Genomic DNA, 25232 nt, shown 5'->3' on the forward strand with positions numbered 1-25232 from the left:
CCTCGCAGGATTAGATGCCTCTCAAGAAGCAGGGAGGCACCAGGGCGTAGTGGACCGTGCCCCAGCTCAGCAATCTAGAGCCATGGCCCTGGGCTCATCTCTGATTGACCAACGCCACGAATACATTTCTCTCATCTTCAATTGAACTGTAAAGATCTTGGGACTTTTCAACCCTAAATTCTATGATTCTAGTTACCAAATTAAAATACTAGTTTTCAATTCTGCAACCTGTTATAAGAGGCGGCAGGAAATGACCAGAATCAATTTGGTCATGTCACTTTAACCTGTGTCTAAGTTTTCTTGTTTTAATGTTGCCAGCTAGTTAACGTGATCATGTTGGATGGGGCTGTCAAACTCAACATTGGTGAGACACTTGGATGTTTTCAAATGCAAGGAGTTTTTTTGTTTTTGTTTTGTTTTTGTTTTATTTTTGCTGAGGAAGAGTTGCTCTGAGCTAACATCTGTGGCCAGTCTTCCTCTTTTTTTTGCTGAGGAAGATTAGCCCTAAGCTAACATCCATTGCCAATCTTCCTCCATTTTGTATGTGAGCTGCCACCAGAGCATGGCCACTGATAGATGAGTGGTGTAGGTCCATGCCCGGGAACTGAACCCGGGCTGCTGAAGCAGACAGAGCATGCTGAACTTAACCACTAGGCCACTGGGGATGGCCCTACAGGGAGTTTTATAAATGCATAGAACATAAGTGGTAAGGGATAATTATTGAAACCACAGTAGGTATGGTTCTTTAGGAGGAAAATATATTTGAAATCTCAAGCTTCAAAAGCAACTGGATAATGAAAAGTAAAGCTGGTTTTAATGCTTCACCATGGACTGCTGTGGCAGGCAGAATTCTAAAGACGGCCCCAAGATTCTTGTCCCCTGGTTATTCAATCAAACATTAATTTAGGTACTACTTTGAAGAGAGTTTGTAGATGTAATTAAAGTCCCAAGTCAATTGATCTTAAGATACGGAGATCATCCAGGTAAGTCTGACACAACCAGGTGAGCCTTTTTAAAAGCAGTTTTTTGGGGCCAGCCCTGTGGCCAAGTGGTTAAATTCCTGTGTTCCGCTTCAGCAGCCCAGGGTTTCGCTGGTTTGGATCCTGGGAGTGGACATGACAGCGCTCGTTAGACCACGCTGAGGCAGTGTCCCATGTGCCACAACTAGAAGGACCTGCAACTAGATATACAACTATGTACTGGGGGACTTGGGAAGAAAAAGCAGGAAAAAAAAAAGAAGATTGGCAACAGTTGTTAGCTCAGGTGCCAACATTTAAAAAAAATTAAAAAATAAAAAATAAAAGGAGTTTTTTTCTGGCTGATAGCAGAAGAGGAAGTCAGAGAGATTCAAAGTATAAGAGGGATTCAACACATTTTGCCGGCTTAAAGATGGAGTGGGCCACAGGAGGAGGAACGCAGGCTGTCTCTAGGAGCAGAGAGCTGCCTCTAGTGACGGTCAGTAAGGAAACCACAGGAACTGAATTCACCCAACAACCTTTATGAGCCTGGATGTGGATTCTTTCCAAGAGCTTCCAGATCAGAACCCAGCCCAGCCAGCACCTTCATTTCAGCCTGAGACTCTAAGCAGAAAACTCAGTTGAGTAATACGTGACCTTCTGACCTGGAGAACTGTGAGCTAACACATTTGTGTGTTTTCAGATGCTGTCTGTGGTGACTTGTTACACAGCAACAGAAAACTAATACAACTGCCAACACTAAACGTTGAGAAGGTTGTAAAGCAACTGGAACTGGATTGCCAAACGGTACAACCACTTTGGAAAATGGTATGGAAGTTTCTTACAAGGCAAACACACATCTACCCTATGATCCAGCATTTCACTCCTAGGTATTTACCAAAAGAAATGAAAATATATATCTACAAAAAGACTTGTACACTAATATCCACAGCAACTTTGTTCATAACAGCCCCAAAGTGGACATAGCCCAAATGTCCCTCAACAGGAATATAGGATAAACAATGAACTACTATTATAAACAACAACATGGATGAAGTGCAAAAACATGTTGAGTAAAAAATACCAACACAAAAGAGTACGCTGTGTTATTTCAGTCATAAGAAGTTCTAGTATAGACAGAACTAATCTATGGTGAAACAAATCAGAACAGTGGATGCCTAGGGGTGGGGAATGGACAGAGAAGGGGCACCTGGGAACTTTTTGGGGTGATGATATGGTCTATATCTTGATAGAAGTATGGATTGCACAGGCGTATACACTCATCAGGATTTATGGAACTGTAATACTTAAGATTCATACATTTCACTTTATAAATTATCTCTCAATGAAAACATATTTAAAAACAAATTTAATAAATAATTCAAGCCTGTATGTGTCAGACTAGTTATCACTAAGGTGTTAATGACTGTCCTAGGGGTATCCATTTAAAAGCAGACAGGGCTAGAGTTAACCCAGAGACCAGTCCCTAAGAGAGGCATATGGGGCCCTGAGCAGCTGGGTGAAAGATGGCTGTCAGTGAGCCCTATCTAGAGGACCTCAAATCTCTCCATATACCTAATCAAAGTGTCCTGCAAAAGATGACCATGAGTTTATTTTATGCCCAAGTCCAAAATGCTAAAAGGCGAATGACAAAGATGCTGATGGTGCTAGAGCTACCCAAGCAAGAAGGGCTCTGGAAGGAAGTGGGGTGCACAGCGACAAGTGGCAGTGCCCTGAGACCTCTGTGTGAGGGAGATGGGGTGGGTGGAGCTTCACACTTTCAGATCTGATGGCTGAGGGACAGCAACCAGCATGGGTAGCCTACATGTGACATCAGCACACTGCGCACTGAAGGCCTCTGGGGATATTGCTGTGCAGCTACATTGTTGGTTTCTTTAGTGTTAACACATTGGGAAATATACATATTTTGGATGGGTGCCTCAGTTAAAATGAACTTATCTTTTCTTACTTTGTGAAAGAGGCTTCTCAAAACCCATAGAAATTTCACTGGATTCCTTAGATTCACACTTGGGTGCTTGTGAAAGGACTCTAAACAGAGCCAACCACTGTAGGCTACAACTTTCTCAGTGTTTAACATGTGGTTCTAAACCCAAAGGACCAGCATGAGAACTGATGTTTTAAAATATGGGCTCCAATTTTTCCAAGGAATCCTAATGGTTAGACAGTGGGCGGGGGGAGAGAGGAGGTAAAGAACTCATAGTTGGGGGGCCAACCTGTTTGGCAGGGTGTCTTGGGTCTGCTGTTGGCCTCTGTCCACAGAAAGCTCCACCTGTAAATGGGAAGTGATAAGTACTCAGCCTTCTCCAGCAAGGAGTCAGTAAGTCCCCAGGGGGAAGCTGTTGCTAGGGAGAGGAGAGGTGGGCTAAGGATGGGCCTTGAGTATTTACAATGTGAGTTACAGTGAGACAGTTTAATTAGAGGGAACACTGAACTGAGCTTTCCTGTTAGGTGGCCAACCAGAGAAGGAAGAATGGAATCTGAATGAGATCCTTTTTTAGATGAGTCTTTTTTTGGTTTGTTTATTCATAGCAATGATTTGAAAAAGCTATACCAGTAAGTCAGTAATGGGTTTGGCTAAGTACACCACAGATTAGTCTACAAATTCCCTAGTTATTTCCAAAAAAAGATTTACTAGGAAACGATATAAAGTGAAATTGAATCTGTGGGTTTTGTTTTTTTATGTAAGTGTTATATATCCGACCTATCCGTTTTGCGATCTGCTTGATTTTCATACTGAGAAGTGTTTGATATTTTGGCTGTGAGTGGAACTGAAACTAATCACCTGTTTTTCCATCCGAAGGTGCCTACGTTAGCCACTATGCGGATTCTACCAATTACAGACAGACACACGTGCACACACACACACACACACACACACACACAGGGGGTGTTCCCATAGCATCCTGCAGGAATGCTTGACATAACACTTACCACACTATTTTAATTCACTGTTTCTGGTTTACATCCCTCACTCGAAAATGAGGTCTTTGAGAGTGTGCAATGGTTTGTCTTATTTATCCTTCATTCTTAGTGCTTAACAGAGTGTCTGACACATAGTAGGTATGAAGTAAATATTTTTAGTCTTGCTATTTCCTGTTATGTTCTCTATGGAGATGAAAACCAGCACTGTATATCTTTTTCTACATGGAGACACTCACTCATTGCTCCATCTCATATCCAGCCACATAATCTTTCCTTTGATTTTCTATCTTTAGAACCTTTTCCCAGAGTTCTTCCAGAAATGAAGCAGGAGTTTCTGAACAACCCGGTTAATTGCACATAGGGCAGTAAACACAAGTCACTCAGGCTCAAGGTTTGAAAACCTGTGATTTGGTGCTCAGCTTCCCATCTTCTCAGTCTGGTGGATGCTAAGCACATGTGATTCATGCTTTCCTAGTTTTCACAACAATTGCTGTGGGATATTGGGAATTATTATAAAATATATGGAAAAGCCGTTGGTAATGGCAAAGCAGGTAGTGTTATCAGCTTCACTTTATCAGTGTAGAAAAGGTCCAGGGGTGAAGTGACTTATCCTGGCTTATCCATCCAATAGCACGTCTGAATCCCAAACCAATGCTTTCCCCACAGCCCTGTGAATTTACTGAACTTCACAAAGAGAGGACCAGTTCCAGGACTGCCCCACATGACCACACAGGAAGACCTAGGTGGCACTCATCTGAGAATGTGTGTCCTCAGGAAGGTCCTGAAAGCAGCCCAGTCTGCAGGGGACCAGGTGCTGACCACAGCTTGGCTTACTTGTTGGGCCGGAGATAGTTTGTTCTCTTTGTATTTTCTGTATCAGGAAACCCAGTGGTCACAGAGCTGAGAAGCAGGTTTCCTCTCTAATGAGCACAACAGGCCAACGGATGTCACTGTTGCACCATAGAAACAGAATCTCAACCCCAAGGGACCTTGAACAGCAAGACACCAAAAACAGGTGATTTGGTTACTTTAACAGAGTAGAGCACACCTTGAACCAAAAGGAAACTATTTTAGGAGGATGATAATTAACATTCCATTTTTAATTTGTAGAGCTAGTAATGAGCAGGCACATTCCAGTTAAGTTAAGGCAAATCATTCAAGTTAAGGCAAATAGCTTTGAATGGACTAAGGAGCTACAAACATATGTGTATGTAATTTATCAGGGGAAAGGAGGACAAAATGAGTCAAATCAGGTCCCTGACTTCAAATATTGTGTTTCTTTCACTCTCCATGACTGCCTCTCACAATTAGACAGTGCAATTAAAAACTACATAGGCTGATACTAAAAGTGAGACCTCTCACCATATGAGCGACCCTGCACAAATGTTTTGGAAGGAACTTCTAGTCCTCAACCTAGTACAATAATCAAAGGAATAATATTAGGCACCCACTATGCGCCAGGAATTGTGTTCGACTTGTCACAACTCTTTCAGGTAAGTATTGTTATTTCCATTTTTCAAATGGGGAAACTGAGGCTCCATAAGAGTAAGTGACATTTCCAGTTATACAGTTGGTAAGTGACAATGCGGATGCAAGTCTACATTTCTCGGGCTGTGAGCTTGGACACTTTCCGAGGTGCTCCAGTTCAGTTCAAGCGATCTTTGACAGCCCTCTGTGTGTCCATCACTGGAGATACTACAATGAATATGGTGCCATCTCTGCAGTGAAGAAACTCTAGGGCCTTTGACAATTATATTACAACACAGAGTGAGGGGGGCTTTTGCAGGTGCTCTGCAACTAAGTGAGAGGTCAGAAAAGACCTACAGGAAGTAACCTCTGAGCTGAGATCTGAAGAATGAAGAAAATATGGCAGACACAGGGGAATATGGATCAAGGGTGTTCTACCTGGAGGAATTACCTGTGCCTAAGCATACAAGGGGGAATCATTATGGGTACCTAGCGTTGAAACTCAATGATGATATTTTTAAAGGAATAATTTGTTTCTTTTAAATTGGACTAAGTGTGAACTATAACATTAAGAACCTATCGCCCAGTAAGAGTCTCTAAGGAGAACCCTAGTACGAGGCCCTGCGTGGGGTGGAGAGTCAAGCCCCGCCTGGGAATGGTGAGGAGGCTCTGATACCACAAAAACTCAAGGAATACCAGCATGGGCTCCCTTGTAGTTGGAACCTAAGCAGCAGCAACAGGCATAAGGAATGAGGAATGTGCTCTCCTCGTACACTCACTCTGTCCGAGGCCCTGACTGCAGACCAAGGCATCCCCAATTCTGTAGAGTGAGAATGGGCCACTGCAGAGGGCCCTGGTCTCTGTGAATCCCTACATTATAATTTCCTGACTACAAAATTGTGCATGTCTCCCTGTTTTCAGGTCTGGTACAGATCCTCACATGCACAGATAACAGACAGAAGCAGCTACGGGAGTGCTGTGAATCTTCCTCCATCCCGGTCCAGGGCTCCCCCCACCCCCATCCCTTACAAAGAATGTGATCCTGAGAGAGAAATAGCAGAGACATTCCCTGGCAATTCTTATAGGCATTTAGAGCTGTCACAGGTCACAGGCTGTAATCATTCTTGGATTTTCTGACGTTGAGACCTGTCACTGCTGTCAGACAGGCTTAACAGCCTTTTTTGGACACTTTCTTAAAATATAAGTAAATTGGGCAACTAATCCCACACTTTTGTATCTTGGTTTTTCTAGGAGCTTTGAAGTCTAGTTTTGGAGAAGGAAAGGTTAAGGGAGCAAACCCAGAGAGACGTAAAGCAGGAATTTCTTTGTATTTATCTCAACGACATCCATAAAATTCAACCTTTAGCCCAGTGACCACGTTGCCCTTGTTCCTGCCCGGCAGTCATTCTTGGTCTTGGTCACATTTAATATTTTCAGACAGAAATGACAATAGGACTGGAGGTCCTCTGATTGGCCCAGAACTTAATGGTGATGCTAAAAAATAACATAAATTGCTGAATCATTTAACAAGTATTTGTAATAGCTGTGTCCCTGGCCCTATATGTCTGAAGGGACATGGTGAGCATTTAAACAAAGAAGCAAAACAATGAACCGTGGGGCCTCAAGACTTCACCTGCTGGTGCCAGGAACCTGAGAAGAGGCTAAAGCTGCAGCTCAGGTGGGTGATGTTTGCATGTAATGCTTGGCGAGCTACTTCGTTTTCCCCTCAACAATTGGAAAGCATGAAAATGATATGTAAATATTGGCGTAATTTCCATTAAAATCAATCATTCCTCCATTCAGTAAATACAGAGCACCTCCCAAGTATAAAAAGCCAGTGGTGACCAACCCACTTCTTTCCAAGCGAAGTCATTTTCACCTGTTTAATCCACACTTAGCCAAAGCCACGCAGTAGGAAGGGTGAAAGTTAGACACTCAAAGAGAGCTCAAATTCTGGCTTCTCTACTCACTAGCCCTGTGACTTTGCACTAACCACTTTTTTCCTCTGAGTTTCAATTTTCTCATTTGCAAAATGGGGATAAGAAGAAGTTGATATGATAGCATAATACAACAGTTACCCTCACTAGGCATTTCCTGCACGCTAGACACCGAGAGTGGCACCTCATTAGAAGTGTGACAGGCAGTTAACCTTGAACGTTCCCCCTTCCTCATCTTCCAAATCCAAGAGTCACCAAGCACACCATTTTACCTCTGAAATACTTCTCGAATCTCTCCCTACTTCCAGGGCCCTACTCCGGGCCCTCGTTATCTCTTGGCCTCCTAAGTTGGTCTCCCGGCTCACTCTTGTGCCCCTTAAATCCATTCTCTGCCTGCCGACCAAAGAAATCCGTTTAAACAAACACATGTCTCTCCCTCACTTAAAACCCTTCACTGGCTCCCCACCTCCTAGAATAAAGTACCAGTCCTCAGAACAGGAAACAAGCTCATCCTGTCTCCCTCTGCAGACTTTTAGCATTCCTGCCCAACATGCAACACACTCCAGGCCTGTCCTCACCTCTGCCTCTCATCTTATGCTTCAGTGCTGCCTACACAACAGTGAATTATGCCCCTGTTCAATGTTCTCACCTCCTCCATTTACTTATCTTTAAAGACTCAGCTCAGACTAGGCAACTCAAAAGCCCTCCTTGAGGCCTCTGGTTTCTACTCCCAAGCAGAGTCAGGAGCTCTCCCTCCCACACAATTAACATATGCTCCCACGTGCATGTCTATTTCACTGCATTTACCACATCAATTGGTATTTACTTAGAAGTTTTGTCCCTTACTAGACTCTTCTCCTTAAGGCAAAAATCATGTCTTATTCATCCTTGTATCCCAATCAACTGGCACAGTTCTTGGCACACAGCAAGGGCTCAGTAAATAAAGTGAGTGAAGGAGTGAAGACAGCAATGTGACTCCCAGCTCATGCTCTGTGCATGCACCACACCCATCTCAAACGCATCATGTGTCTAGAACAGTGATTCACAATCAGGGGCAACTGTGCTCCCAGGGCACATTTCACAATGTTTGAAGACATTTGGTTCATCACAATTGGAGGTGGAGGAAGTGTACATCTAGCATCTAGTGGGTAGAGGCAGGGATGCTGCTAAGCATCCTCCAGTGCCCAGGACAGCCCCACCCCACCCCCCAAACAAAGAATTCTCCAGCCCAAAATGTTAAAAAGAGCCAAGATTGAAAAATCGTGAGCTGGAACAGGGTCAGGCATATGGAAGACCTCAATATAGGATTCCTAACCCTGGCAGCTTAGTGGCACCAATGGCAGAAATGATAACCATGCTTGATATAAATCATATAATTGTACAGTATACTGTTTTAAGTTTATTGAGCAGTTCTACATGGTATTAACTCATTTCACAGTATCAGACCTAAGGGAATTCAGTTCTACTTTTATATTCATACTTTAAATAAAGCAAAGGTGCTATCAGGACCAAGGGGGTATGATGCATGGCCCTCTCTTCCCACTTCTCTCCTAACACACACCATGATTTATCTGCTCCAGGCCCGCATCCCTGAACAACCAGCTAGAATGCCTGGGCCATATGGGGAAACCTATATTAGCTTACCAGCGAGTGTATCGTTGAAATAGATACATATACACACACATATATATGTACATACACTCAATGTACTTCTTACCCTGCGTGAACTCATAACTTGGAACACCTCCAGGAAGGCCTGGCCTCCCTGGGATCATAAGGGAAACAAAAATATTAAAACTTTTAAGCTGTCAGGTGAGTTTTTTTTATTAGCCATTTGATCTAACACAGCTGAGGCAGTAGGCTGTGACATGGGACACAAGCTGACCCACTTCTCAGGGACCTTGTAGTACAATACAGGTTCAAGCTGGGCAGTTCTTTTCCTCTGTGCATATTCCACCACCTAATGTTTGGAGACGAGGTGCACAATGAAGGAGGCTGCTGAGGTATCAAGACCAGGACATAAGTTCGAAATTCACCACTTGACCCTCGCCTATAACTCAGCTGCATGACCCCCTGTCTGAACCCTCAGGCAAATTTATGATCAGTTTCCCCTGGTTATCTTCAGCTCCTCTTTCAGTTGCCCTTTTATCAGTCCAGATGTCTTCTGCTTTTGAAAAGAGCCATCTTTCTTGTCTCAGCAGCTCCCTTTTCTCCTTATCTAACTCGAATTATTGAACCACTAAAACTGACTGCCAACACTGGATACGTTTGCCTTTGCTTAATACACACTGGCAAAGAAGTGGCTGTGTACTTCTTTTTTCTAATTAAATTTAACACTTAATTCATCCTAGAATTTTCAAGCTGAGATAAGGCATCCTGGGACCTCTAAGGTAGCTTGAGTCCCAAGATAAGTAGGAGTGATCTGCTTTATTCTAGAATATAATTTATTTTCAATTACAAAATAATAGTTTTCTCCACCATTAAAAACTAGGTTGAAGTTCAAGGGTAGTGAAGTTGGCCTCTGTGAAGCTTCCTTTGCCAATGCCCTGATTTGCTGGATAGACAACTAATGTCTAAAAGTGATGTCTTATGAGAGAGAATTTCCCATTGGCTACAGTGCCATTAAACATTTCCTAAGGGAGTTCAAGCAAATTGTAATGAAGAGGCTTCTGCTGGGTGTGCCAAAGATGTGATGCTCTTTGGGTTGGGCAATTAATTCACTTATAATTTAAACAAACAGAAAATGCAGCACCAGCCCGCTCTTAGGTTTCCTGAGGGCTTGCCAGCCACCCATTCGACTATCCTCTATGTGGCAATGGCATTACACACTGATGTGCAAGTGTGGTAGGAAGCCTAGCCCCTTTTCAAGCCCAGGAGGTCTCTGACTACTTTGTTATTGTTGTATGGTGTTATAGACTGAATGTCCCCCCACCCCCCAAATTCATATACTGAAGCCCTAACCCTCCAGTGTGGCTACATTTGGAGATGGGGGTCTCTAAGAAAGTAACTATCATTAAATGAGGTCACAAGGGTAGGGCCCTGCTCTAAGAAGATTAGTGTCCTTCTAAGAGACACCAGAGAGCTCATTTGTTCTCTCTCTCTTCACACACTTTTGCATGCCCCCAGGAAAGGCCGTGTGAGGACAGACTGAGAAGGTGGGCTGTCTACAACCAGGAAGAAAGCTCCCACCAGAAACCAAACCCTGCTGGAACCTTGATCTGGGACTTTCCAGCATCCAAAACTGTGAGAAAATAAATTTCTGTTGCTTAAGGCATGCAGGCTGTGGTATTCTGTATGGCAGACTGAGCAGACTAATACAGATGGATATTATAACTGTACTAAGGAGTGAACAGCCTACCAAGGTTACAATAATTACCATCACAGCAATCACCTAATGACTGTCACTGTGTGCATCACAGGTCGTCAAATGCTAGACTTTAGAAATTAAGAAAATGCTATTCACAATTGCATCAAGAAGAATAAAATACCTAGCAATAAATTTAACCAAGGAGGCAAAAGACCTATACACTGAAAACTGTAAGACATTAATGAAAGAAACTGAAGAAGACATAAATAAATGGTAAGATATTCTGTTCTCATGGGCTGGAAGAATTAATATTGTTAAAATGTCCATACTACGCAAAGAATTCTACAGATTCAATGCAATCCCTAATAACATTCCAATGGCAGTTTTCACAGAAATAGAACAAACAATCCTAAAATTTGTGTGGAACCACAAAGGATCCAAAATAGACAAAGCAATCTTGAGAAGAACAAGCTGGAAGCATCACACTTCCTGATTTCAAACTATATTACAAAGCTCTAGTAATCAAAACAATATAGTATTTGTATTAAAACAGACACATTAGGGGCCGGCCCGGTGGCGCAGAGGTTAAGTTCGCACGTTCTGCTCCTAGGCAGCCCGGGGTTCACCAGTTCAGATATGGGGTGCGGACATGGCACCACTTGGCATGCCATGCTGTGGTAGGCGTCCCACATATAAAGTAGAACAAGATGGGCACGGATGTTAGCTCAGGGCCAGGCTTCCTCAGCAAAAAGAGGGGGACTGGCAGTAGTTAGCTCAGGGCTAATCTTCCTCAAAAAAAACCCCACAAAAAACCCAGACACATTAGATCAATGGAACAGAATAGAGAGCCCAGAAATAAACCCACACATATATGGAAAACTAATTTATGAAAAAGGAGCCATGAACATACAGTGAGGAAATGATAGTCTCTTCAGTAAACGATGTTGGGAAAACTGGACAGATACATGAAAAGAATGAAAGTGGACCATCTTACACCATATACAAAAATCAACTTTGAATGGATTAAAGACTTGAACATAAGACCTGAAACCATAGAACTCCTAGAAGAAAAGACAGGCAGTAAGCTCCTTGACATAGGTCTTGGCAATGATTTTTTGGATTTGATACCAAAAGCAAAAGAAACAAAAGCAAAAATAAACAAGTGGGCTACATCAAACAAAAAAGCTTCTGTACAGCAAAGGAAACCATCAACAAAATGAAAAGGCAACCTATGGAATAGGAGAAAATATTTGCAAATCATATATCCAATAAGTGGTTAATATCCAAAATATATAAATAATTCATACAACTCAATAGCAAAAAAAAATCTAATTAAAAAATAGGCAGAGGAACTGAATAGACATTTTTCCAAAGAAGACATACAAATGGTCAATAGGTACATGAAAAAGTGCTCAACATCACTAATCATCAGGAAATGCAAATGAGAACCACAGTGAGATATCACCTCACACCTGTTAGAATGGCTCTCATCCAAAAGACAAGAGATAACAAGTGTTGGAGAGGATATGGAGAAAAGGGAACCCTTGTGCACTGTTCGTGGGAATGTAAATTGGTACAGCCACTATGGAAAACAGTTCAAAGGTTCCTCAAAGAATTAAAAATACAAACACTATATGACCCAATAATTCCACCTCTGTGTATTTATCTGAAAGAAATGAAGACACTAACTTGAAAAGATATCAGCACCCCCATGTTCACTGAGCATTATTTTCAATAGTCAAGATATGGAAACAACCTAAGTGTCCACGGATGGATGAATGGATAAAGAAGTTGTGGTACATATATACAATGGAATATTATTCAGCCATAAAAAAGAAGGAAATCCTGCCATTTGTGACAACATGGATGGACCCTGAGGGCATTACACTAAGTGAAATAAGTCAGGTGGAGAAAAACAAATACAACGTGATCTCACCATATGTGGAATCTGAAAAACAAAAACCAAAAAACCCACAAAATTCATAGATACAGAGAACAGATTGGTGGTTGCCAGAAGCAAGGGGTAGGCAAAATGGATGAAGGTGATCAAAAAGTACAAACTTCCAGTTATAAGATAAATAAGTCCTGGGGATGTAATGTACAGTATGGTAACTATCGCTAATGATACTGTATTATACATTTGAAAGTTGCTGAGAGAGTAAATTGTAAAAGTTCTCATCACAAGAAAAAAAACTAACTGTGTGGTGATTAATGCTAACTAAACTTATTGTGGTAATCATTTCACATTTCATATATATACATATATCAAATCATTATGTTGTACACCTAAAGTTAATACAATGTTATATGTCAATTATATCTTGATTTAAAAAAAGTTAGATTTTAACCCATGAGTTATTTTATGTCAGATGGGGAATCAATTATAGATCAATCCTAATAATATGCTATTTTTTATTGTTACCCCTTTAATATCTTTCTGGATAATTTTATCTAATCTGGGAGGAAAGCTAGTTTATCTTTTATGACATTATCTTCAATTTAGGCAGCACATTTCTCCCAAGAAGTTCAAAAGATTTTCCTCAAAACTTCTCACTGGTTTTGATGAAGCCCAGAATCTAGGCAAAAGGCTGATTCCATTGCCCCATTTTTCATTAAAAATCATTTTGCTTTCTCTTGGTATTTGATGAGAGAAGCAGCTCTTTGATTTGGGGGTCTTTTTTAGAATTGACTTTGTTCTTTTTTAATCCCAACTGCTCCAGTCATCATTAGCTCCTTTTAATAGAAGTTTCAATTTCCTTTTATCCCTTTGAGCATGGGTTCCAATATCCTCAAAGCAGCACCTTTTAATTGGCCTGGAAAAGGTCACCCTTCTAAGAAGAGGAAACCATATCACACATTTTACAAAGCCAATGTAGGTCTCTGGGATGAGAGGGGGATGGTTGCAGGGGGTGGATTCATGTGATTACATCTTCAACATAATTACTATGTAATTACATATACCTACTCTTATCCAACACATTCCCTGCTTAATTAGTTGGCCTTTATTTAAAATTCATTTGCTTTAGGATTTTGTCCTCCTTCATTTATTTAGCCAATGGCTGAGGGGCAGTGTTAATTTTGACGGTGGTTTCCCTATATGTAAGAACTTTCAGTGACTCTCCTATACAGACCCCCCAATCATATGATTTTTAGAAAATGATACAAGGGCATCTAACGTATTCTCCCACCTTCATGTACCCCCTACCACACAGTGTCTTGTATATTCTAGCAGTAATTTCTCCAGAGAAGTCTGAGGTGTAATCAAATCTTACATGGACATGGACACAGTTTCTAATCAAAGAAAGCTTTTTGAGGGAAACCTACTCTATTGCTTTACTTTCTTCTAGTGTTACGAAAACTAATCTGGGTCTGCAGTGGGTACCTAAATCCTGCAGTGAAGGAGGGAAGTCGTAAACTTTTCAAGGTAATCTGAAAGAATTCTCAGAAACTTGACTCCATCAAGGCAGCTGTAAAAAGGAGGTGGGGGGAATTGCTAAAAAAATACCCTACTCTAAATTTAAGGGGCTAGCCATCCACTTCAAAGAGGCACTCATATAAAGACATACTCTACAATATTTCACCTCTTTAATTTTTAAGACAGTTATAAGAAGCTCCAATATTTGGTATCTCAGGAGTCACGACTCAGAAAAGTTAAAAATTGTTATTTCCACATAATTCCTATCTTATAGATGGACCTTGGATAAATATTATGACAAAAAAAATGGCATATCAGAAAGATGCTACAACACAGCAGATGAAAAATCTAGGTCCACAGGTTTCTTTTTCCTATATTATTGCTTGAAGAAAAATAAATTGATGAGTTGATTTCTTTACAAACTTTCCAGAATAAAGTTCCTTCATTTGCCCTTCTTTTGAAGAATTGGGTGAAATCCTAAGTCTAATGCACCTAATAGAAGCAGACGATCAAGAACAAGGTAAGCGATTGTCCTCATCCAGCCTTCCCTGAAGCACTGTGTTCTGTGTTAGATGTCACCCATCTGAGAGTGACATGGACAATTTAGAACACAATCAAGGAAGAAGGACCCTAATAGCTCAGGACTCTAGATCACGATGTGGGAGTAACAGGTGAAAGAATTAAAGGCTAACCTGGAAAAGAGATGATTTGGCAGGGAAATGGTGACCGTCCTGAAAAGGCTGGAAGGTGGTAAAGTAAAAAAACCAGTCAATATCTTCTGTTTGGTCCAAAAAGGATGAAAGGACTGAAGTTATGAGACAGCAGATAATAGAGTGACTATAAGAAGAACACTGTTGTAATTTGAAATGATCTGAAAATGAAATAGTCTGCTTTTGTACTTAGTGAGTTCACTTTCCCTGATGGTGTTCATATGGAGGCTGGCTGACCACTTTGGGAGACTGCTATAAAACATTTGAGACAAGAAACTGAACTGCTTGGATTTTCAGTTCCCTTCCAACCCTGAAGTTCTAGGAAGATGCCTACCTTGAGAAGAAATAATTCGATGCAACAAAATTAGGTACAACTAAATCATTCAAATATTAATGGTTTCAGGGATCTAGGACTATAGGATTTATCTTGTATGTCCTTGTGTAGGCTTTCCTAGCCCAAAGCTAAGGAAAGAGTAACTTTATTCCATTAAAAGAGGGTGTATGTTAAACCAGTCTAGTTCACTTAGACAAAAAACAAAACAAAAAAACAAAGTCCTTTTAAGGATGCTCCACCAAGATTGTTTATCTACAATCATCTAGTTAAATAGGCTCTTTTGAAATTTCTGTAGGGGTATACTGGGTGGACAGATACAGCCCTTCTGTAGCCATCATGTCGCCCAGTTAGAACATGGAGAACTCCACTTCACCCAAGGTATCTTTGGGAACTCTCCTGGCATGGCCGCCATCAGCAGGAGAGATACTAAGTGAGGTTTAAGTTCAGGAGGCATCCTCTGGGGCTCTTGAGAGGCAGTGGGTCAAACTCCACCCTAACTAGTGATCTGTGGGGGACGAGAGAGAGAGAAATATCGGAAAGAAAGGTGCTTCCCCAGACAACTCCCCCTCTTTGTGCTGGTATTTGTGAAGTGCGCCATAAAGAGAAGTTGCAGAGCTCATCTTAATTGACTTTTACTCTGCAGTTGACCTCAACGTGATGCTACGGAAACCACTTCACGTTAACTAGTTTAGGTAAAAAGATTTCTAAAAGAGATAAAGAGACAGTGTGGTGCTAAAGACACAGGCTTTGGAGTCAACAAGCCAGGGTTCGAGTTCTGACTTTCTAATTTCTAGCTGTATGACCTTGAGCAAGGAAGCTCCTTAGGGTCTCCAGGCCTCAGTTTCCTCAACAATAAAATGGGGCCAGGAAGAGTTGCTGGCTCATAGTGAGTACTAGAGAAATGCGAGCTTCCATTATTTCATAGAAACAGAAAAGTGAGTCCCACTTGAGCTTGCTTCTCCTTGAGTCCTGTCCAAGACACAAAGGAACAACGGTGGCATTGAGGTAAGAATCTAGGTCACATCAGACCTGCTGCTCTGCTGACTGGAAAAGCATGTGAATCCAGACTGGGTCATGCTGAAAGTGAAAGTGAATCCTAGATAACTTTTAAAGGAATAAAATAAAATAAAACTGCATGTCCTGGTATGAAAAGATGTCTAAAACATATTAAATGAAAAAGCATGTTACAAAATAGTATGATTACCTTTGGAAAAAGTACTACTATTAACATAAATGATGATAATACGTCAGCATACACAGAAGAAAAGAGTTGGAGGAATTTCCACCCAATAATGGTCGATTTGGGGGCAATTAGGACTGCATGGGACATTTACTCTATATCTGTTATTTCTGTAATATTTGAATTTTTATAATAAATATTATTTTTTAAGTTAAGAAAATCAATGTTTGAAAAGAAAAAGCTTATTATGGTATTACAGATTTTAAATTTTATTGGATACTGCTCACCTTAAACTGGACTGGTGATTAATAATAATGATAGATAAACTGATGCTCCTTTCCTTTTTTTTCTTTTTTTGTTTTTGAGGAAGATTAGCCCTGAGCTAACTGCTGCCAATCCTCCCCTTTTTGCTGAGGAAGACTGGTCCTGAGCTAACATCCATGTCCATCTTCCTCTACTTTATATGTGGGACGCCTACCACAGCATGCGTGCTAAGCGGTGCCATGTCTGCACCCAGGATCCGAACCCGTGAACCCCAGGCCACCAAAGCAGAATGCGCGCTCTTAATCACTGCGCCACCGGGCCGGCCCCTGATGCTCCTTTTGAAGGGATAACACACATCACATTTAAGAATCTCTTTCGTCATACCATAAATCCTCCCATGAACCTGTTGAAGTGGGTATTTGTGGTTAAGACTTTGAGATGTGCAGCCTTACCTCTTGGCTTGAAACCTGGCTCTACATCTTATTAACTGTATGACCTTGGGCAAGTTTCTTAATCTCTGTGCCTCAGTTAATTTATCTGTCAAATGGGGCTAATAATAGTACTTCCGAGGAGTGTTGTGAGGACAAACTGAAATACTATATGTAAAATTCTTAGAACAGTGGCTGGCATACAGTAAGTACTAAATAAAGGGTTTCGCCATCGTTATCTTAATCCTCATTTAGAGAAACCTCTAAATACAAATGATATAATTATCTCCAAACAAAACAAAAAACTCCCCAGAATCTTGAAATTCATTCCCACTGTCACCTCTCTGAGATCAGAATGTTATCACTTAACTCACAGATTTTTGCTATACTTTCCTCCACAGGTTCCTTGCCTCTGGCATCTCATGCTCCAACCTATCTTGCCTGGTACTGCTGGATTCAGCTCTTTTGAGCTTTCCCTTTATTTCTTACAGCTTGGCTTAAATGGTTTCAGTGGCTTCCCATTGTCAAAAGTTTATATTTCAAACATCTTCATGACGCAGTATTACCCAATGAGTAATACTATGTTCAGGAAAGCTGTGTGACCACTCAAATCCAGTTACCTCTATTTTGAATTCCTAGAGCATCTAACGTTATTGCCTAAGCTTTCATTGGAGACTCAGTTATAGTCACTGAGGTGGGTATTATATGTAAATTCAACACGCATATATTGATCAGGCTTTGGGAATTCAGAGATGAAGACAACAAGGTCCCTGCCCTCATTGAATTCACGTTCTGTGAGAGGAGATAGAAAGCAAACAAATAATCGCTTGGCCACAGCTGGCCACATGCTTTGTCAGAGGCACATGCAAGGTACAGCAGTGGCCCAAAGACAGAAGCAACCACAAAGGAACGAATCAACATTAGGGCATGACGTGTGGCTCATCTTTCTCTCTTCCAACCAAATTTGCCCTTCCTCTGGCTGATCAAAAACATGGGAGCTGGATCTGAAATATTTTAAGATCCTATGCTACTTAAGCTTTCAAAATGACAGGCTCTGACCAGTTTCCCCACTCCGGCACCAACCTCTCCCTGTAGTATATTTCCACCTTCCCTTCTACCTAATACAGCTTTATCTGCCTATTTATTTGTTTAAAATGTGAACCAACTGGTCAGGTACAGTAATCTAATTCTGCATGTGGTTTGAGGCCAATGCATTGAGGGCATTCAATAAATAATGGTGTCTACATGAAAAGATGTTCATCATCGCTAATCATCAGGGAAATGCAAATCAAAACTACACTAAGATATCACCTTACCCCCGTTAGATTGGCAAAAACATCCAAAACCAAGAACGACAAATGTTGGAGAGGTTGTGGAGAAAGAGGAACCCTCATACACTGTTGGTGGGAATGCAAACTGGTACAGCCACTATGGAAAACAGTATGGAGATTTCTCAAAAAGTTAAAAATAGAAATACCCTATGACCCAGCCATCCCATTACTGGGTATCTATCCTAAGAACCTGATATCAGATATCTCAAGAGTCCGTTGCACCCCTATGTTCATTGCAGCATTATTTACAATAGCCAAGACGTGGAACCAGCCTACATGCCCAGAAACTAATGATTGGATAAAGAAGATGTGGTATATATACACAATGGAATACTACTCAGCCATAAAAAAAGACGAAATTGGCCCATTCACAACAATGTGGATGGACCTCGAGGGTATTATGTTAAGCGAAATAAGTCAGTCAGAGAAAGACGAACTCTATATGACTCCACTCATAGGTGGAAATTAGTATATTGAGAAGGAGATCTGATTGGTGGTTACCAGGGAAAAGGGGGGGTGGGGGGAGGGTACGGAGGGGGAAGTGGTGTACCCACAACATGACTAACAAAAATGTACACCTGAAATCTCACAAGGTTGTAATCTATCATAACATTAATAAAAAAAAAAAAGAAAAAATTAAAAAAAAAAGAAAAAATTAAAAAAAAAAGAAAAAAAAAAAGAAAAAAAAAAGAAAATAAATAAATAAATAAATAAATAAATAATGGTGTCTGGTGTTCCTTTCCTAGTTCCTGGCTGCATACGTCTGAGATGAAGCTGGGATCCTAAGAGGCAAGCCCAGGAGATAGTGCTTGAACGGTGGTGGAGCTCTGGAGACCACGGAGGCAAATTTGCTCTGAATGCCTGACCCAGAGATTACGCACCTGTGTTGGCCTCGCTGCAGTGAAACCCATGACACGCAAATGTTACTCCCCTGAGTCAGTTAGGGTGTGACCTACTTCCTGACGTGGTTTCCCAGATTCAATCTGAGTAAAAGTCCATAAGGGCTTCCTCCCCATGGGCACACACACAGGCCCATATTTACTTGCCTTCATTAAGGAAATTCTCCTTCCTGTGAGTGGGTTGTTCTGGAAGGGGTGAGGCAGGAGTCTCTGTTGGATTGTATGGGCTGTCCCAAGGAAGGAAGAGCAAGGAGAAGAGAGGGAGTCCTTAAAATAGAATTTCATGGACAACGTGCAGCCACCTATCCATCAATCCATCCACTCATCTTATTTGTCTACCATGTGATAGGCAGTAAGGCTACAAAGATGAATATTACAGGACCTGGCTCATGGGAGATACTCAAAATTTTATTGAATTCATGATTTAAGTTGATGCATTAGCTTCACTTTGATTACCATTTCCTACTGGAGGACATTCTGTACTTTCTGTATGACAGATATTATCTAGCATATTTCAGCTCACAGTTAACAGAAGCATCACGGTCTGCCAAAAGGATATTCCAGCATATTCCCTACATTCTTGGACTTAGATCCCAAATTTCCTCATTTTTAACCTTCTTCCCTGCTGTCTTCTCTCAATCTCCATTTAGGCACCTACTGTTTGATCCCCTGTTTGGTTTCTCCTGGCTTCTGAATGATAGTTCAAATACAGAGCACTTTCAGGCAACACTGGCAGTTTCAACTTCGCCTCTAGCTCTCTCTTCTAAGCCGTGTTGTCTCAGACAGCAAGGGGCTGGAGAGAAGTCAAGGGAGTTGGCTCCCAGTTCTAGCTAGATCACCTGACTTTGGAGCAATTTGGCTTGCCCAGCTACATCTCCCATTCTCCTGCCACAGAACGGCAATGATGCCAACTGGCCCAGAGATAGAGCAAGGGTTGGTGAGCTCATAGCTGGAAAGGATGATGTATCTAAGAACAAAGCAATATTATGAGTTGAAATTCTGATTTTATGGTCCATCAATACCAAGCCTCATACTGTTTCTGGCTTTTCTGCTTCTGTGATTTTGGCACATTACTTCCAAGGAAGAGGTCTGAATAATTAGCATGACTCATCTTCTCAAGAACAGACTCCCATATAGAGAATGGATTTGGCACCAATCAGAACACCGGGCTGCAGCTGGCCACTCATCAAACATGCCAGCAGGTGAGCGCAAAGAGCACCTGGTTTGGAGAAGCGCTTCTGATGCAGGAGAGCATTTTTTAAAGTGTCACTCAAAGCTGGATTCAATTAAATTACAAGTCTGAAAAGAAATCATGTTACAAAATGAGAAACCAATCTTTATGCCTAAAGATGCAGAAATTTTGCAGATAACAGCTGCCGAAAAAAAAAAAGAAAGAAAGAAACCACACACACGTATACACAAAGACATCAATGAATTATTTTTTTCCCCTACAGGGGGTACAGAACAAATTCTTTGAGCATAAACTGTGGAGGTCTCTGTAGAAGAAAACTTCCCTTTATGTCTGCTTGTAATAATCTGGCAGCTGACAAATATGTTAGCAATGTACACAAAATAGCAGCTAAAATCCAAAACAAACACTGCTCTATAAGCAGGATGGAAAACGGCAAAATCAATGTCCAGTGACGTCTGGATAACCATGATTGCTCTTATATTGTAGTGTTCAAACATAAGAATGAATGTTTGATGTTATTTCCGATGTTATTTATATTTTAAAACAAGAAACTTGCCAGAAATAGGATTCTCTTAGAGAAAAGGCCATCTAACCTAAAATCAGCCCAAAGGTCGCTGGAAGATGCATTCAACACCCATTTGGCTCTTGTGTGCCAAGCGAGCACTTTCAATTTACCGAATGGAGGAATTAAGAGTAATGAATGCTGTACTATTGCCCACGCACTTGCCACTTCTCCCCAGAAGCCCTCATGCAGGAATACTGGCTAATGAGAAACACAGGCCAATGGTGCCCTCACTTACAGATTTTGCTGCCTTCTTGAGTTTTGGGTCCTAAGCCTGGGGAACATCCAAGCCAGGCAGCCGCCCTTGCTTCGCACCATATCCAAAACAGGCCAGCAGCAAGATTGGTACGGAGAGGAGGGCAGCCCAGAGGGAAGAGGAAGAGGCTCTTACTCACCATCCACTCAGAGCTGGCGCTGGCTATAAAAACAACAGAACTCCCCCGTGCAGGAGCACCTCCCAGCCACCTTGCCTCATCACCAATTTGCACTAATAGGTTCTGCTGTGGGCAGGAAAGGGAAGAGAGCTGGACGTGGGGAAATGGCCAACAGGCAGAAAACAAACGAGAGACCCCAAGCACCCCTCAGAGAAACATTCATTTCAGGGGGGGGCTTTGTGATACCAGGGGCTAATCAACAAAATGCACATCCCTCCACAATAGAGACCATGGAGTTATACATGGATTTATTAGGTATTCAGTAAATGGCTATGGGCTTCTGTTTGGGGTTGTTTAGGTCTCCCTATAACCAGCACCAGCTGCCTGCTTAGGGTTGCCAGCCAAAGGTGTCAGCAGTTCTTCGAGACCCAAGTTGAGGTATTTTCTAAGACCTCTCAAAGATCTGGCTTCTGGCTGCTTCAAGGGCACTGCCTTAGAAATGTGTGTGGAATGCTGATTCTCTCTCTCTCTTTCCCCAAAGCCCGCTTTCGTTTCTACAGAGTCAAGGGCTCATATAGGTCCATAGGACTTCTGCGTTGGTCTATGTCACTCATGACCTAATGGCTCTCCCTCCCCAGGAAGATAGGTCACTTTTAGGGTTGGCAAAAGCTTTAGAGTCTTCAGAGGCAGTCAACACACGGCTCTCTTGATCTGATGCATGGTGGACTCATCCCCCTGGTCAGACTCGAAGAAGAGATTAGAAGGGATCATTTTATTTTTGTCTTTTTGAATTTGCTTTTAAAAAAAAAATCAGTTATGTTGCCTTTTTCCTGAAGTTGATCTAAATTTCAAGATGAAGATGATCTAAATTTGCAGATGAAGACTCAGAAGAAAATGAGAAGGGATGGTCTTCATGAATGACTCATGCTATTTAAAGTGTTGAATACACTTGGCCTGGTCCCATTGTATGCTAGACAATTTAACCAGGTCCTTTGAAAGAAGATTTTGACTGAAAAAATATATATATATTTTTCCTTTTTCTCCCCAAAGCCCCTCGGTACATAGTTGTGTATTCTTAGTTGTGGGTCCTTCTAGTTGTGGCATATGGGATGCCAGGTCAGCATGGCTTGATAAGCGGTGCCATGTCCTCGCCCAGGATCTGAACCGGCAAAACCCTGCGCTGCCGAAGCGGAGAGTGTGAACTTAACCACTCAGCCACGGGGCCAGCCTAAAAATATTTTTTATTTGTTTAATTTAATACTTATGCCCAGAGTATAAAGGCAACCCATGCATTGAAAATAACAACCAATCAACCAACCATCTAACATCTCTTTTTAGGGATAAATATAAGTATGCAATATCAGATGATTCATTTCTGAAGTTTCTATATATTCAGTGCTATCAAAAAAAAAATTAGGAACAAAGTAGAGACTGACGTCTCCTGCTGACTCACCTAACAGGCTTGGCAAAAGCTTTCTTTGACCTCCCTAAAAAGACAACCTCTTAGGTGCCCAGCTCGCCGTCACTCCACCCAACCTCCAATCCCAGTACAGATTGGGTGGTGTTGCCTAGTTCCCCTGAGCATTCAGATGCCACTCATTGCAGAGATCCAGAGCCACTGAATCCTGCCAGACCTGACCTGGAGACATGGGAGGGGGAGGGCATTGTAGGAGAGGTGCTGAACCCAGAACCTTGCATACTTCCTTTCAAGACCCAACACACACAGACTTAGCGAGGTTTCGGTCCTTGGCTTTGACTCATGATTCCTAGGCCTAGTGACTAGGGTGATTACCTAATGAAAGCCATTGAAAGAGTTTTGTCTCACTTCTGACTGAGGACATTCCCACAACTTCTAAAGCTTGGATTCATCCTTAGCTCACATAGATTTGTCATTTGGGGTCAAATTTTCTACCTTTACAGTTTGTATCTCTTTTAGCAATTCTCTCCTTGCCCAGAGGAGCCAGTGTCTGTGAGGTTGCCATCAGCTTCTAAAGCCCCTGAGCACATCCTTCTTCTTAAAATAATATCAGCATCTGCAGAGGCTAAAAGGAGGGAGGAAACATTGAATTTTACACAACAAAAAGAGAAAAGGAGCGTGAGTTATTCAGAATAATCGCTCTTTTTTGAGGCCTTTCCCTCCCCTAAACATAACGATTTTTCTGTTGTCCTCAAATGTTGCTGCCAAGGTTCCATCTCTGATTATGTTACCAGGGTGAGGCCAAGCCCTCAACCCTTATGTTTTCATTAGGCCTAGAAAAACAATGTGAAACAGAGAGACTTTCCCTAATGCATCTGCGAGTGTTTGGTTCAGCCTCTCCAGGCCCATCTTTCCGTGACAGTACGCCCATTCAGAAAAGCACTGGATATTTTCTTCCTTTTGAAAACACCTGGTTACTTAAATAAAAGTGTATATTATATAGAACTATCTTTTCTCTCATCCAGGAATGAATTCAAAGACTATAATTCTTGGGAAATTATAGGCAAATGGGGTGGATAGGCACATTAGGAAAAGAGACTTTAAATTAATAGTAATTTCAGGGATGAAAGAAAAGCGCACTTCTGAGTCCCTACCTCTACTTTACGTGAAAGCAGCTACTCAGGATGTCCATTAAATCATTACCAGCTCAACTTGCTTCCCCTTGGGTTCCCGATGGTTGGGGTATTTTTTAAACTGGTAGGGATGTGAGTATGTTTTTGTACCATGAAGTCTGCCAAATGATTTTAAAATAGCTGGATGTTCCTTCAAATATTTGCACATGGCACTTACAACAAAGTAATGAAGAACATCTTGAAATTTCAGAATTTCTATAGAAGAAAACAAGCTTCTAATAAAATAAAGAGGACATTAAGCACACATTCTGTCTGTTTATAAAATATACTCAGGGCAAGAAGAGTTCCCAAGAACCATTTTGAAGAACTGGATTTGGCTGTATGAGAACCGGGTAGTCCCAGTTCTCAGTTGTGAACAGTCTATAACCAACAGAATTGGTTGGGATAACAGAAGGATAACCTTCACAGAAGGCACCAGGGCCAGTGCTCACAGATTCCACACACAACAATGGTGGGATCTCTGATGCTGAAATCCAGGATTAACGTGATAGCACAAACCAAATGCCAGAAGCTTCCCGGGGTTCTGCTTTGCATTTTTTGCCAACCCTAAAGATCCAGAGAACCGCATATCCTGAGTTCCTCCTGTGGTGGAGGAGCCATGGAGTTTCTTTGAGCACCAAAAGTTTCCCTGCTCCAAGGGAATCAGGAGAAGAGGGAGGGGAAAGACATCTGAGGGATTCCCAGCAGTAACTCTGATGAAAGTCTAAGGATGGGTACCCTCAGAAAGATATTGTTCCATTTCTCTGGAGGTCTTTTAGACCTGGTCTACTCAGGATGGAAGTCATTTGCAAGATTCATGGTACCCTGAGTTCCACATTTCTAGAATTCCAGAACCTAGATTATAGGTCTGACTTTCCCTGCATCAAACTGTAGAAATGAATGTTTTCATCAAGGGATTAGAAGCCACTGCTTCCTTTGTGACCAGCTCATGTCAGGTCCCAAAATAAAGAGAAAAGCAGTAGGTCCCCTAGAAGAAGAGAAGTACTTTCTCTCACTAAAGAGAAGATTGCAATCTCAGAAAGAGGGTTGATCAGCGAGTGACTCTTGAATTAGCGGAAGCTGGGGTTACAATGCAATGACCACACTGATGAGAAGACAACCAGAGGTACGGCAGCCAAGGTAGTCCAGTGAGGACACTCTTCTACCTCTGGCTGGAACACTTTGAAAACCTTTAATTTGTAGTCTTCCAGGCCTGGTGACAGGTAATCTTGCAGACAGACATTATTAAGATAAGAATATCAGCTCAGTAAGGACAGGGTTTTGTTTCTCCGTCCTCCTTACCCCCACTGTATCCTCAACATTTAGAATAATGCCTAACACGTA

General features: G+C 41.7%; 1 protein-coding gene across 6 annotated transcripts in view; it reads right to left on the reverse strand.

The window, feature by feature from the left end:
• The window catches only part of SHROOM3 (shroom family member 3), a 249737-nt gene that overhangs the window by 100554 nt on the left and 123951 nt on the right, over positions 1-25232 (reverse strand). The window contains exon 2 of one of the 6 annotated variants that reach the window (XM_070614575.1): positions 3191-3246. The exons of 4 other annotated variants lie outside the window; for them this stretch is intronic. In XM_070614575.1, coding sequence (XP_070470676.1) covers positions 3191-3246 — 56 coding nt within the window. Of the gene's footprint in view, positions 1-3190; positions 3247-21163; positions 21312-25232 lie in introns of those variants that run through there. One more of the 6 variants, XM_070614573.1, reaches the window with a different exon arrangement.

The sequence above is a fragment of the Equus przewalskii genome, chromosome 3, assembly GCF_037783145.1.
Source record: "Equus przewalskii isolate Varuska chromosome 3, EquPr2, whole genome shotgun sequence".
In the NCBI taxonomy this organism is placed as follows: domain Eukaryota; kingdom Metazoa; phylum Chordata; class Mammalia; order Perissodactyla; family Equidae; genus Equus; species Equus przewalskii.